General features: G+C 40.6%; 2 protein-coding genes across 6 annotated transcripts; one reads left to right on the forward strand and one right to left on the reverse strand.

The window, feature by feature from the left end:
• Nucleotides 1-5,980: 5,980 nt before the first annotated feature.
• Nucleotides 5,981-10,660, forward strand: LOC105050829 (probable LRR receptor-like serine/threonine-protein kinase At1g56140). Of its 5 annotated transcripts, XR_012143405.1 has the most exons (8): nt 5,981-6,365; nt 7,922-8,092; nt 8,176-8,297; nt 8,379-8,592; nt 8,930-9,161; nt 9,550-9,700; nt 9,819-10,371; nt 10,505-10,660. XR_012143405.1 is itself a non-coding variant. In XM_073261984.1 (7 exons), the coding sequence occupies exons 1-7, from the start codon at nt 6,344-6,346 to the stop codon at nt 10,170-10,172; spliced, it is 1,266 nt and encodes a 421-aa protein (XP_073118085.1). In that variant the 5' UTR covers nt 5,981-6,343; the 3' UTR covers nt 10,173-10,507. The 5 variants fall into 5 exon arrangements, 4 of the variants coding, with proteins under 4 accessions (XP_073118085.1, XP_010929305.1, XP_019708040.1 ...); XM_073261984.1 differs by having other exon boundaries at nt 9,819-10,507; XM_010931003.4 differs by having other exon boundaries at nt 5,982-6,365; nt 7,934-8,092; nt 9,819-10,507.
• An 801-nt stretch (nt 10,661-11,461) lies between these two features.
• Nucleotides 11,462-13,342, reverse strand: LOC105050828 (AAA-ATPase At3g50940). Its single transcript, XM_010931002.4, is given in 2 exon segments — nt 11,462-11,766; nt 11,769-13,342. Coding segments are annotated over 2 exon segments (1,476 nt in total). The 5' UTR covers nt 13,201-13,342; the 3' UTR covers nt 11,462-11,722.
• Nucleotides 13,343-15,298: the final 1,956 nt, after the last annotated feature.

The following is a 15,298-nucleotide window of genomic DNA, read 5'->3' on the forward strand; positions in this document are numbered from 1 at the left end:
AATAATACATAAATAGCTAGTCAGTCCTTAACACCCTCCCCATCCTCCTGTAAATACATGCGTGGTGCAAAATCTACAATATGCTAAAAAATTGAGGGTCCACAATACTAATTATGACGCACAATAGTTATTTACCTAAAGACATATCTGAATTCATCTGGATCAAGGTTCCTAATGAGCTCCTCATCAGTCAAGAATTGGCTAGATCAATGGCAGCACAATATTTTGGTCAAGTTTTCAAAATAGGAAAAACAAACTATTAGAATGTTTCTTTAGATCCCTAAAAAAGCTACAACTGAAAATATACCAAACTTTCAAATACTTGGGGTATAAAATCAGTAAATGAGTAAATTATTGTTTGAAAAAAGTTAGTTGGTTCTTGTTTAGTTGTTTCATGGGATATCCTCCTGATGCTAGATGTATATCATGGGAGAAGGGTTACATCTTCCAACACAAACCATACATTTAATTTATATCTGATACAGAACATATAAAATTACCTGGGCAAATGCACGGCAAGTTAGTGTAATTTGGTGGTTAGCAATGGAGTAATCTTCAATTGTGTGCCTAAGCAGGTCAACCTAGGTGATGAGTTTTGCCTAAGTGCTTAGATAAAACTAACCAATCACCTATTAAACCACCCCTGGTCCAAGACAACCAGAAAGATCATCTGGTAGGACTATCATCATCCGCAAAATAGTTTAAAGGAATCCTATGGTCAATAAATAAAAACTCAATCGCTATTTTAATGGGTGAATTGAGGCAAGGATTTTGAAGAACCTCTCTTAGATGTAAATAACAAACAACATAATTAAAATTAATGGGTGAATGACAACATATGCTTTTATTCTTAAAATTAACGGGTGAATGACAACGTATGCTTTTATTCTTTTTTCTGTTATCATTCAATGATTTTAAACCAAATTAGATATATCTTAAATAATAAGGGGAAAAGGAGCTAGTCTCTCTCTCTCTCTCGCATGTGCTCACTTGCTCGCTCTTTGTATGTGATTGTCTGGTTGTTTGATGTTTTTTTTTTTTTTTTGGTTTGTTTGGGGTGGGGTGGGGGGGGGGGGGGGTTGAGGGTGGCAATTGGTCCTTGTTGATGATTACAATAATATTACCATTTCACAGCATTTCTGCTAAACAACAGCTCTCTCTCTCTCTCTCTCTAAGGGATTTAAGAGAATATGAAGAAAGTTCAGTTGTAACCATTCCCTCCAAACCATGTTTGCAGAGTTGTAATGAACAAAATCATCATAACCAACCATTTTGTGTATGTGAGAAGGCTGGCTGGAAAGGGAGGCTTAGTTGTTTTCTGAGTTTCTTTTGAGAAGGGAAGTAAGTATTTTGCTGATATTTCTTTCTCCATCTCCCTTTTTTCCTTTTCTCCTTCTCGTTCTTGTTCTTTTTTATGTTTTTATTCTTGTTTAAATTATTAATGGTTGCCCTGGCCTGTTACAAAAAATCAGAAATGTTTAAATAGTGTTAACAGAACGTAAACCCTTCAAAAGCAATCCCCTTGGACCCATTGCTAAGTCCATATAGTTATTAAACCGCTTAATCCTATGTTGTCACATAAAAATCCCTGTATTCCTTGTATTATGTTTCATTCATTAGTCCATTACAAGGTCCGAACATGATAGGTAGAGATCTCTAGAGTATTACCATTCAGCTATAATACCAATTCTTGTTGTATCCTCCATCAGCCCTACTCATAATCATCCACATACCACTTTTCGTGACAACAGAATTCATTCTTTTTAAAATGTTTGCATCTATCTATCCAACTATCTATCTATGTGAATGTCATGAATTTCCCACATCAATTCCCATTCCAAACTGAGACCAGAGTTACCTAGAAACTAGCACTGCCAAGCAGCATCTTCCATGACCTTGGTTGGAAAAGATGCAATTGGATTTCATCAACTCCATGGTTTCTTATTCATACTTTCTCATGGCTAAAACACCTTCTTTGAACCCTCTTCCTATTTGTGAATCTTCCACCTTATTCTTGCATGTCTAGCAGTTCCATTCTTTTTCCTCCTTTCTTCCCGCTAGATGCTTCTGTAATTCAGGCTGATCTCATGATCTGCATGTATAACTTCACAGTTGTGCATAATTTCTCCCTCATTTCTTCTCTGATGCACTAATTGTAACCTTGAATATCACTAAGCGTACATCTCAATCTATAACTGACATCAAAAAGCTTTTTATCCTAGGGATTTATTGAGCCCTATTATGAGTACTGGTGTTTCTAAAAGAAAAGTAGATAATCAGATGGCCTTCTTCAATGATGACAATAAATGAATTCACTTAAATAGGTTACGACAAAATGTGCATCTATATGTTAACCAGAAGTGTCCACCTAAACAGTTGACAAGAAAAGTTGTAAAAAGAACAAAGGTACATCAAATGGATTCTCAGAGATGGGTGCATGTAATAACTATTTAGTTTAAGCAACAAGCAAAATCAAATATATCTGAAAAAAGGATCCCCCAAATTTTCTTAGAAAACCGATACATTTCCTTTGGAACACCTATGCATATGAAAATCATCAATGCTAGCAAGTTAGGAACCTTTTAAAACCTTACAGTAAAGGAAAATAGTCAAATGTTCCTTCGTCACCAGGATGAAACCATGAAGAAGAAATTAAGGAAACAAAGGAGAACAAAGAACAAAGAAGGCAATGAATTCCATTAACCAATATCTACCCAACGAATTTCGAATCATGAAGGGATCTTTCATCATAAACAACGTGATTTATAGAGAAAAGAAATGAAAAGGATGGGTTTACTGGATAAAGAAGCAGCAATCAGGCAGCAAATTCTATTCACCGATATCTACTCAACAAATTTCAAATTACGGTGGAATTTTTATCATAAACAATGCGATCATAGAGAAGAGGAAAAGGACCAGCTAATCGGAGAAAGAAGCATCAAGAAAGCAGCGAATTCTATTCAGCAGCATCTACTTAACAAATATCGAAATAAGAAGGGATCCTTCATCATTAACAATGTGATGTATAACAAAAAGAAAGAAAGAGTATCGCCTTACCGACATATGGTCGACGACCGCATATATTAGGGTTTCCACCAAGATTTCAGCGTTCTAATTGGCAGAAAACCTTTCTCCAAGGCAAGAATTAGACTGATAAAGGATCATGCCCCATTAGTGATTGGATCCTTTCTGGGCCGCCGGCGCAACGATAGAGAGGCAAGTCCGGGTCAAGTCCGGATATCGGAGTTCTTGGGGACCGGGAGGCCTTGCCGGCGACAGGTGTAGCCGACGAGGGTCATCGGATGCGGAGAAGCATTTTGTGAGAGCTCCAGGCACCGGCGATTCCAGAAGGCGGTGGCCAAGAAGAGGCGGGGGAACAAGAAGGGGAAACAATCGAACAAGTGAAGAGTACCCACCCACTCGAAAAGAATGGAACCCTCCAGCAAACCCAATATAAAGTCGGAGAGCAGAATTATCTCTAGATCAATTTTGTTTCCAGTCCATGACGGTCGTATAAATACATGGTTGTTAGGTTCCCCGTCAACAATTCGACATAAAGTCGGCAAGATATGCATCCAAATAAAAAAAGTCTGCAAGACAGCGGATCATATGGAATGCGTTGAAGGCATAATTACTTTGAAGCTCCTGAGAAAATCTTGAGTTACACTTAAGTCCTTCAGCTGGATTTCAGCATTTCGACGGAGATAATTATTAGTGAGTCCTCCGTGATCATTTAGTTTTTTCCGAGTTCCTGGTTACAAGTTACTTCATGTAGTAGGTGATCAAGGGAACATCATTTTATAGTTCTAATAAGGTCCAGGTTCCTAAATTACAAGTTTAGTATATTTCTAAATAGAACTTCAATAAGCAATTACTAACTCTGTTGCTGCCGAACTCCGACGAGATCCTTGGATTGGGTGTCGAGAAAATGTACTTTATCATCGGTGAGAAAAAAACTAGCAAGAAGAAATCTTTTTGTCAGAAGTTGTCCAGTAAAGATCCTCCAATGTATAAGTCAGTCAGAGTTAAAAAAATAATAAAAAAAAATCACAAAAATGAGAGCTCAATATATCTCCAAACAAACTTACTCTGATCTTCTTCTCACTTGTCTTTATATAAGGATGGAGTCTGCTATTATTTTGTAACCTCCATTCCTGAAATATGGATTATAGGAGTTACCAACTTTAGGTGAGTTTAGTAGATAATTATTTTGGTCCACGATGTCTCAGTTATGAACAGTTAATACTCCTATTAGTTATTCTGGATCGTGTGTTACAGTTTTTTCTCAGATCTCGATCATCCATCGAGTAATACAATCAGTAGTTATCGACGTACATAATCATTGATATACATAATAATCGTGTTACCAAATGGGTTGTTGAACATTATCGGTTGTGCATCGTCGGTCTAATATATCGGCGGTCATCCGAATAAATCTGACTAGGTGGGTGATTATCGATCTTTCTTCGAGCAAGATTTTCGGATTCTTTTGAGACCGTAATTCCAAATATTTATCCTAACGAACTCAAAAATTCCCTGATAGATACAAAAAAGAATTGTCATGTTCTTGTGAAATTTGAAAGCGGTTCTAGTTGCCTAAGTCTAAATTGAATCCATTCCTGGCTTGATTTGGCCCTTGGTCCAAACTGCAGAATTTAACTAGCAGTTATGGAGTTGGTCATGGGCAATTTTCAAGTTCATGCTCCAAAAATGACATAACTGATGTTTCAAGGTTAGTACCAATTTGTACTTATGATCATATTATAAAAATATGCAGCTTCGGAGCCTATGGTTTAGCCTAGCTTAACAAGTAGCATATAAATAGATTGTGTTTTTACTTGAAGCGCATATAGGATTTCATGAATCGTACACTAATTAAGTTGATATATAATGAATGTATATTGGTCGGGCTGTGAACAAGTAATGATCTTGAGTTCATGTTGGTGAACTTGTACATTTTATAAAACATCATTTCATTTAGACTTGCTTGGGATCTATTTTTTTATTAAAAAAAGTTAAAATAAATAAAAAAATGAACATGTGATTAATATATGTGAGGTCAAAACAATGATGTGACAAATATCATAGCTAATTCTTTACCCAAAAAAAAAATACCATAGCTAATTTATCATATCATGGTAGTACATCGATCATAAAGCTGTTTTATAACTTCGGCAAATTTTTTATGTTTCTAAAAATTTTAAAATGTGCCACATATTTGTATAATAAAATTTAGATATTTTATCAAAATTATTTTATCAAAATATTATAATATTAATATGATTTGATTAAAAATTAAATATGCACTCAATAATCAAACTAAGTGCAGATACGATGTTGAGATGATCATGCGAATTATAATCCCCAAACTAATGAAAAAAAATATCTATTATTACATGTACTGTATTACCTTGCAAAATTGATAAAAATATAAGAAGAATTTGAGAGCGTCACTTCTTTTTCACATTCAATTTTTTTTGCCTTTATTTTTATATTATCTTTAATTTTTTTCCATTTTAAAATGGAGAAAATTGCTAAATTTATAATAGATTTTTTTATAAACTATTTTTCTTATTGTATTATACTGAAAAACTCACATTTGGTACATGAAAATCTTTTATTTTTACAAGTATAGCATTATTCGGATTTGAAATAATAATAATAATAAAACCGCGTTCATTAGAGACTCCGTTACAACACACAATCCACCATAACTTTGTCAGCATCGTCACCGCTCATCGACACCATCAAGAAACAGAGATCCGCCAATTGGGCAAGCATCGCAAACTCAAAGGAAAGCTATCCGTGCTCCGAAAGGCAATACAAAGAAAGGGAACGGCAACAGCTGTGATTGGGCTCGCCTTGCATCTATATATAATTAATTATAAAAAAACGCGGAGACGGCAAGGGATAAAGGATTTGATAAATGTGTCGGAGATCCTCGGGGCTCGTTGGGGTCGCCTTCATGTCGCTCTCCCCTCGGCTGTTCCGCCGGCCAGGCGTTTTCCGAGGCCAACGCCAACGCGGGATGGCGTATCGGTGTGGTGTGGACCCACGACTAAGAGGGCGCCGCAAGGAGAGCCGAGGCGGGAACCTGGTCAAGGGAATCGTCGATGATTATTAGTTGTTCGGGCATATTCCCTCTTTCCCGATGACACGATCAACGAGCGCCAGCTCTCTCTCGGTGGAACTAAAGACATGCTCCTGCTCCTTTGACATCCTCTCACCTCTCTCTCTCTCTCTCTCTGAAACACATTCCTTGGAAAGAAAAAAGAGGAGCAATAGAAGGGAAAAAGGATAACGGAATGAACACAGATATCTTGAGCTGGACGAAGAAGGGAAAATGCCCCGTCATTCGTTAGAAGGTACGTAGCCTCCACCCTCATCCGTAGTTACGAAGGGACTTCTTCACTGGAGGTCATCGACGTGTTATGTAATTCTTCCACACGCAGCTTAGATTTTATCCTGCTGTCGTAAGGAGTTCTGAGTTCAAGTTGGCTTCTGTTTGTCGGACAGACCTCAAAACACCTGACCTAATGGTGCTTTTCTTCCTCCCCCCACCATCCCCACCCCCCCCCCGCCACACCCCCCCCCCTTTTTTTTGTGTCAAATTCTAACCCTTTAACTAAGAATTTACCAATCCTTTCTCAAGGATTCTAACAATGTGAACATAGGGTAATTGCCTAAGAATTTGCAAATCCTTTTTCTAGGGTTCTCATGACGTGGACATAGGGCAATTGCTTGACTCATTGGCCAGAAATGTAGTCAAGTGATATTTGGGGTCTAATGAACCTTGTCCAATCTTCTCTCTCTCTCTCAAAAAAAAAAAAAAGGGGTCTGATTATCTGATATACCATACAGTCTCTACCACTTGTAGAGTTTCGGTGATTGTTGATGGAAGTTCCCTAATCATGTTTGCATCTGATCAAAAATCTGGTTTACTTCAACCAAAAGAGATTGCTGTTGAAACCCATAACTAACTGTGTGAAAATTTTGGATCTGGAGTCAAGAAAAGGATGAACTATTTGATCGGGGGCTTAATAGTTAACACTGGTTAGGAACTAGTCTACTAAAATAAAATAAACAGGGGTTCTATCAGCGGGAAACCTTGGGGAAAGCTGGAACAATATCATGACACTAAGACTATTTTGCAGAATAATAATTAATGAGAATGTCAAACTATGTAATTTAAGCAGATTTAATTTCAGTAATAGATTATTACGTGTTCATATGTTGCCCATGTTACATTAGATATAAACTACAGCATAATATATAAACACTGATGGGATGACATCAAGATTATCAAAGAAACTAATGGAAGTGGGACGTTTAAGATGATCTTTAAATTTACATCGTCAACTGTTCTTTGTTGCTCAAGTTTAATGGGAAAGAAAAACCCATGCCAATTCTTTGCATTTTCTTTGTTTCCTTCTGTGTTATTTCTGCTGGTGGAAACTGAATTTTCAGATTGGATGACCTTTTAATCGTGTGAGCATTTGATTGATTTTAGTGTGGGAATATTGTGGGGAAAATGTTCATAATGGGAGGTGGCTTTTCATGTTTTGGGCAATCAGGCTATGTGTTTTAGAGGCAAGCATAAGATTTGAACTGTTTGATTTAAGCATGTAACATTATTAATTGGATTCAATCATCAGATGATACCATTGAGCTTGAATTTGTTAGTCAAATGTACTTCCACAGAGACTGGTCAATAAATTAGTGAAACTATCATGGATTGTGTCAAGAACTTAAAAGCACTCCTCTTTCAAATGCCTACAAGATTCAATCTAAATTATCTGCAGGAATGAACTTCATTAGCTGGCCTGATCTGCATTTTTTTTTCCTGATATTGCATGCATATTTTGTGCGGGTTTAAAATTCAATTCTGCAGTCATATGACCGACACCATCACCATCTCAAGTACATTTGCTAGGGTTTTCATCTCCAGGATCAACTGGGAAGGCGTTGTCGTTCCTTTTCATCAGCAGTGCTGTAATTCTTGTGATCATGGTACTCCTGGTTCTTTTCTGGAAATGTATCAAGCCAAAGATACTGTCGCTGAAGAAGGTGAAATCTACAAAAAATGGTCCAGGTAAATTTCCTTAGCTGGAGAAGTGGTGATTTAATCTACTTCACAATGCTTAAAATATTGTATATTTGTGTCACAATTTCCAGATTACTTCAGCGGCAATCTTCGAACTATTTCCTACTTTGACTATTGTACTTTAAAAAGAGCAACCAGAGATTTCGACACCAAGAACCAGCTTGGTGGAGGAGGGTTTGGGCAAGTCTATAAGGTATTGATGGAGAGGACAGCAGTTAAATTTCAACTATATCATCTTTGTATCTCATTTAATGAGGAATTTGATTTCTGACAGGGTAAATTAGTTGATGGAAGGATGATTGCAGTGAAGCAATTGTCTCTTGGAAGTTCTCAGCAAGGGGAATCTGAATTTCTTGCTGAGGTTAGGATGTTAACAAGCATTCAACACAAGAATCTTGTTCATCTTATTGGATGTTGCTCGGAGGGAGCACAGAGACTGCTTGTATATGAGTACATGAAAAATGGAAGCTTGGACAGTATAATATATGGTCAGTATTCCAAGCTGATGGATTGTAGTATTCACTGATTGTTACACAAGCACAATCAATTAAAAGTAAATCAAAAGAATGTTTCTTGTGCAACAAATATTTGGATGATACATTATTGATATAGTTAACAGTTAATAAATTCCTTTGAAGTTATCAGCTAGTTGATCATCACTCCATTACAGATTTTGTTGTCATGTTGAATGTTATATTGATCTGAATTGGTATTGTTTTGTCCATTTTTATTTTGGTAGCTCCTTTTTTTGCCATATATATATATATATATATATTCCTCAAGCAGGTAATTCATAATTTGTCTTCTGATAATTCCATGAAACAGAAAACAGCGAAACATTTTTGAACTGGAAGATACGATTCCAAATCATCCTTGGCATAGCTCGAGGGCTACAGTATCTGCATGAAGACTCAAACTTACGGATTGTCCATAGAGATATCAAGGCTAGCAACATCCTCCTTGATGATAAATTCCGACCTAAAATCAGTGATTTTGGTTTGGCCAGGTTCTTCCCTGAAGACCAAGCATATCTCAGCACCGGAGTTGCTGGGACTCTGTAAGTTGCTATTGAGTTGTTGATGGCTAATATTATTCTGTTCATAGTATAATAGATTGGGGATTTTCCTTTGACTAGTTTTGGTAATGTATCAGTAAATCTAAGGCTAGCAATATAATGCACTGTCCTGTACTGTAAAACTGTCCCTCCCCATATTTGCAGTTGGTAAATTGGAGTAATTTTGGTTCAGTGGAAGTTGAGATTGCATTATTTTTAGATAAATCATGTCGAATTCAAGTCTTTAAAACCCCAAATTAAACAAAAGCATTCTGTGTATATTATATGTCAGTTGATCAATGCATTCTTGATCCTATAAGCCATCCATTCTGAATGGCATTGTTTTGCAAGTTTCAAGTATTTGATAATATCAAATTGAATGACTTGTCAGAGGCTATACTGCACCTGAGTATGCTATCAGAGGAGAGTTATCAGAGAAGGCTGATATTTATAGCTTTGGGGTTCTTGCAATTGAGATCATTAGTTCCAGAAAGAACACAGACCTTTCACTGCCAACAGAGATGCAGTATCTTCCAGAATATGTAGGATCTCAAATTCAGGCTACCAGTTTTATTTTCTGCATTTTATTTTCTGCATCATAGTTAATGCTATGATAGAAGATAATTGCTAACAAAAGATGGCCTCTTCCTTTTCATCCAGGCATGGAAGCTTTTTGAGAGATCAAGTGTCATTGATTTAGTGGACCCCAAATTGCGAACAGATGGGATTGTGGAAAAAGATGTTCTCCAAGTTTGTCATGTAGCCTTTTTATGCCTCCAGCCACATCCAAGCTTAAGGCCCCCAATGTCGGAAATAGTTGCCATGTTAACTTGCAAGATTGAACCCATGGCGGCTCCTGTGAAACCAGCATTTTTGGGACGGAAGCATCGAATCGACATAAGTCTTTCATTGGAGCCTCCATCCGAGATTCTCTCTTCACCACCGCAAAGTAATTCTACTTTCTCCCCTCTACCCAACAGGTTTTCACCACCGCGTGATGCCTTCAAGAGATAGGTAACTACACTGTTTATGTGGCATCAAAGACTGGATACTACAGCCTATCGGACCTACACGACCAAGTGATGAACCTTATGTTGCTGAGATCAATAAAAGGTTTAAGGATCAGGATCAAATCACCTTGAGTGAAAGATTTTTTGACAGTGGAGTCAGTGAGCGGCTCTTAGTATCTACTTCATCTATGTGCCAATGATTGGTATTTTTCTCTTAAAGAAATTAGAGAAGCTAAATTTTTATTGCAGTTATCTAACCTAACACAGTGATGCTTATGTTTAATAAACTATGTTGTACTAGTTTGTCATTTGAAAAGCAGAGGTTTGATGGTGCAGGAACTAAGATTTTACGGCCTTGTATGAATTTTGCATTTGATGTGGAGCTCGACTTTTTGGCTCAACAAGGCAGGTGTTGTATATGACAACGTTGAGGGCATGTGCTTCTTCTAGGCATGGATACCAGATCATTGCTCTATAAGAGCCTTTCTGATTCATATGGTTGTTTGAATTTTGCAGACTCTAATTTGAGCATTTTGTGTGATAAAGATGTGTCCAGATGCTCACCGTAATATTTCTACGAGTGGTCTTTGCATAAAATTTAGATCTTTTTAAGGCATTTATTTGCAGGAATGAGTAGAGGAATATCAGCATTCCATCAGGTTAGTACAAAATCTGAAATATTGCTCCAGGTGCCCACTCACTGTACAGTAAGGATCCAAGCATTTTGAAGCAGGGTTGATGCTGGGTTGGAGTACATTGCTTGGCTTGGTTATTAGCTTGACAGCCTACAAATGTTCAGAGATCAGGCTAAACCTGAAGAGAGCTACCTCAGTACCGATTCTGAAGTAAGTTGGCAACAGAGAATTTGCGGGTTTCCTGATCTTTGATGTGCCTCTGTATTCCTGTTTTTTCATTCACTCTTTGAAATAAACCTGAACGGCAATCCTGCCACATGCCTGAACGAAAGATGATAGAAAATCAGTTTCACTTATTGTCTAGGACTTCGCTTATTTAGACCTCAGATTCCTGTGAGTAAAGTAGAGACTTTAGCGCCAGACTACGTTAAACAAGAACTTATCAAGACAAAGTTGTCAACATTTTCTGATATTTCAACAAAGACTTCAAGATGTATTTACCAAAATAAAATAAAATAAAGACTTCAGGATGTGAATTAGTCCTCTTATCATTTATTTTAATCTCTCAACTTTTAATGTTAGTTACTGATTCGGCTACACTAAAGCAGACCAATGGCGCATATAATATATATGGTATAGGATATAATTACTTTATGAGTGGAGGCCATCAAACCTGAGCTCTTTTTATAGCTTATTTTAATGATATAAAAATGCCAACTGTGATCAAAAAGCAGCTTTGCACAAGTCCAAACCGCTCCCATGCCCACGTGGCAACCTTGTCCCTACCTCTCTCCATTCCCAGTTCTTTCCCATTAATATAATACAAGCCATGTCCTAATTTCCCGGTCCCACTTTCCGTCATCCTTATAGTCTTATCCGTTACCAAGAATTCTACACGATTTCTCTGTGTATGAAAGCCTCACACCAATAACTCGCCCTTCTTACTCCTCGCCTTCTTCTCCTCCCCCCGGAGCCGCCACCATCGAGCGGTGGCGGCGACGGCATCGCGGCCAACCTCCGCCGCATCTCCTCCACCACCTTCCCCATCGCGGCGTCGTCGCCGTCGCCGTCGCAGCCCATGAAGACCTCAGCGACGTCCGCCGGCGTTATCTTGACCTCCTGGAGGAGCGCATCTACCTCCGGCATCAGCTGGTGCCCGTCCGCCACATCAAGATAGTTCCTCGCCAGCACCCGGAACGCCGACGGTCCGCAGTAGGAGAGGTGGATGGACTGGTCCATCCGGCCAGGCCGGAGGAGGGCCGGGTCAAGCCGCTCCGGGTGGTTCGTCGTGAAGATCATCAGCCGCTCCCCCACGCACGATGACCACAGCCCGTCCACGAAGTTCAGGACTCCCGAAAGGCTCACCGTCCCTCCGCCATACGCGGTGACGCCGTGAGGATGCCCCGCCGCCGCCGCCGCCGCCGCCAGGTTGCCGGGCTTGGTCTTTTTCTTCTTGCGGTCGGAGAGGTCGAGGGAGCAGTCGATGTCCTCGACGACGACGACGGACTTGGGGGTGGTGGAGACGAGGAGGCGGCGGAGGTGGGAGTTGGAGGGGACGGCAGTGAGCTCGAGGTCGTAGACGTCGAACTCGAGGAGGTTGGCAATGGCTGCCACTAGGCTGGTCTTGCCGGTGCCTGGGGGTCCGTGGAGGAGATAGCCGCGCTTCCAGGTGCGACCGACGCGGGCGTAGTGGTCGCGGCGGGCGGCGAAGCGGAGGAGGTCGGAGCGGAGATCGTCCTTGAGGGCCGGGTCAAGGGCGAGGGTGTCGAAGGTGGAAGGGTGGGAGAAGGGGACGGAGGACCAGAGGCGATGGAGGTCGTCACCTGGGGCGGCGCGGTTGGTGTAGAGGCGGCGCTCGCGTGCTTTAAGGCGGAGGCGCGCGGCCTCGTCGAGGATGTGGGGGATGTAGATGGAGTGCACGGTGTGGCGGTGGCGGCGGTTGTAGGAGAGCTCGAGGGAGCGGTGCTCGGCAGAGGAGGAGCGGTGATGGCCGTAGAGTAAGAAGGCGTTGGAGGTGGCGGAAGAGCGCTCCACGGCGCGGGATGTCCAGCGGAGGGGAGCGCCCTGGAAGGAGTCGACGGCGGTGTGGGAGGATGGGAGGGAGGCGATCGGGTGGGGGGCGTGGCGGGCCTTCGAGAGGCGGACCACGGGGGCGGCGGCCAGACAGCGGGAGCTCAGGTACGACTGGGCCGCTTCGTAGAGCTCGTTGGGGGACGAACCGTCGTACTCGTCGATGATGATGGTCTCCGTGGGATGTACCGCCGCCACCAGCCGGCGGAAGAGGAATTGGAGAAAGAAGCAAAGCTCCGGAGGGAGGAAATCCCGCAACGCCGAACGTAAGAACACCAGCGTCGCCAGAAGCGACCCTATCGACTTCCAATCCAACACCACCTCCATTGCTTCTTCTGGGCACTTCTATCCAGATGGAAGAGCGAGTACGTGGAAAGGTACAGGACGGTGGGGGGATTTATCGAGGGCAGAAGGCAACGAAAGGTGAGAGCGCCTCCAAAAAGTCATAGTCATTTCACTCACAGCGGTGGCGACTAGCTGTAGGAGTCATCAGTCATCGACAGCGAGGTGATAGATTTGCAAAAAAAAAAAAAAAAAAAAAAAAAAAAAAAAAAAATAAAGAAAAAGCAAGGTCTGATGGACTCGACGCACGGTTGGCGGCGGTGGCTGCTGGCCTTTTGTTTCGTTTTACCTGCGTGGCACTGCCCGTCTTCATCAAAAAAAAAAAAAAAAAAAAAAAAAGGAACAAACACGACCATCAGAAAGAAAGAAAGCGGATGCGTCTAGGAGAGGATCGGCGGGGTTCACGAATTGGGCTCCAAAATATAGCCATTTTAAAAGAATAATAGTTTGGGGCCCACCACTTCTTCTAAGGAAAAAAGCATTTCGTCCTTTCAAATCACTCGCCAAAAAGAGAGCTGGGAGGAAAGGAATAAGAACGTGGTGGTCCAATAAAAGTTTGTTTACACGAGACGCAAAAGGGGACTCGAAAAATAGACCGAGAGCGAAACGTTAAGGTGGGATCAAGTAATCGAGGTACGCGAAGCGGATGGTTATAATACTGGGAGGATGCGTCAGGGGAGGGTAGTAAAAGGTGCGAGGAGGGGAATATTACCTACCTCCTCGCCGGGTCGGTTTGTCGCGACACCGCCCGCAAAGGCAATGGACGTTTAATGGTGTCCACGTAGGAAAAGCAGCGGAAAAATAAAATAAAAGTGCCAGGGCCTTGTTTGATCGACGCGTTAAGAATCAGGTGCAGCGTGCAGAACGTGGACTGTCGAAGGTGCGCACGTCAGCTGCCAACAGGTGTCCTGCGTATATTTTGATGAACGATCCCTCCATAACGTGGACAGAAGGTAGCAGAGCTAGCTCATTTCATTAAAATAAAAAATTCAGAATTTACAGATAGTTTAATAGGGCAACAAGCTTTGTTTAGAATCCAACTCAAAAAAAAAAAAAATTATGGGCAATAACAAAATCTATATCCTATTTAAAAAAAAAGTTTGATGAATAAAACAAAACTCATATCCCACTCTAAGAAAAAATTTTAGTGAGTGAGATGCACAAACTGCAATCTATTCAGAGCTCTTGAAGTTATATGTGAAATTTAGTAGAATTTAGATGCCTCCAATCAAAAAAAAATTAAAGTAATTTTTATAAGGTTGAGAATACGTCTTGAAAATTTTAAGGATTAACTAGTGCTACCAAACCATCGCTTTTTTTGAGGGTCGGAGATCAGTGTCACAGTCGTGCTACGTGTCTCCTTTTAGATACATTTCTTGGGTTGTTTGCAGGCTAACATATGTTTAGGCTAGTCGTGAGTTTTTGAAAGCCCTCACAGGCATGATACAAACCATTAGGTGATGATCATATAGGCTTTACTCTGTCTTCAAATTATGCTGCTTTGGTGAGTTTCTTTGCCAAGGAAAGGGTGGAATACCATCATTTAAAAAAAAAAAAAAAAGTCACACAGGTAATATATAGATTTTGTGATTTCCAATATTACTCACTTTGAACTGCTGTCATTTAGACTAGTTTTGGGTGACTCTGGTCCCATCATGGATCCATGTTACCAGTCAAGTGGATATCTCTCGTGTGTGCAGCCGGAAATGTTTTGTTGTGCACTCTTGAACTTCGGACTCCACCACCGCCCCCCCCCCCATACACAAACACACACCCACCTCTTTCTTTCTTTCATTCTTTAATATTTAAGTGAGAAAATTGTAAGATTGTGAAAAATATGCCCAATCGATCTGTATGCACAAGGTGAGCTAACTATTCTTAGCGTCTTATAATATTTTTTTTTTAAAGATTGGTGAGAGAGAGATTCTCACCCTACCTCCTAGCCTGTACCCATCCTCCCTCTGCTCAAGAAATTATGTTCTATGCCAGGTGCACCACATGGCTGCACATCATATGCCAATCAGATGATCTCATTTCTGTAGGTCTCATTCATCATACGTTTATCTCGATGATCGGCCCATGT

Source organism: Elaeis guineensis, chromosome 8 (genome assembly GCF_000442705.2).
Source record: "Elaeis guineensis isolate ETL-2024a chromosome 8, EG11, whole genome shotgun sequence".
Classification (NCBI taxonomy): Eukaryota; Viridiplantae; Streptophyta; class Magnoliopsida; order Arecales; family Arecaceae; genus Elaeis; species Elaeis guineensis.

Excerpts from the sequence above, each read along its gene's own strand:
- LOC105050829 (XM_073261984.1), top strand. The coding sequence starts at position 6,344 with ATGCCCCGTCATTCGTTAGAAG. Across the intron at positions 8,093-8,175 it reads ATCTACAAAAAATGGTCCAG|ATTACTTCAGCGGCAATCTT; the intron begins GTAAATTTCCTT and ends CACAATTTCCAG. Across the intron at positions 9,162-9,549 it reads ACCGGAGTTGCTGGGACTCT|AGGCTATACTGCACCTGAGT; the intron begins GTAAGTTGCTAT and ends ATGACTTGTCAG.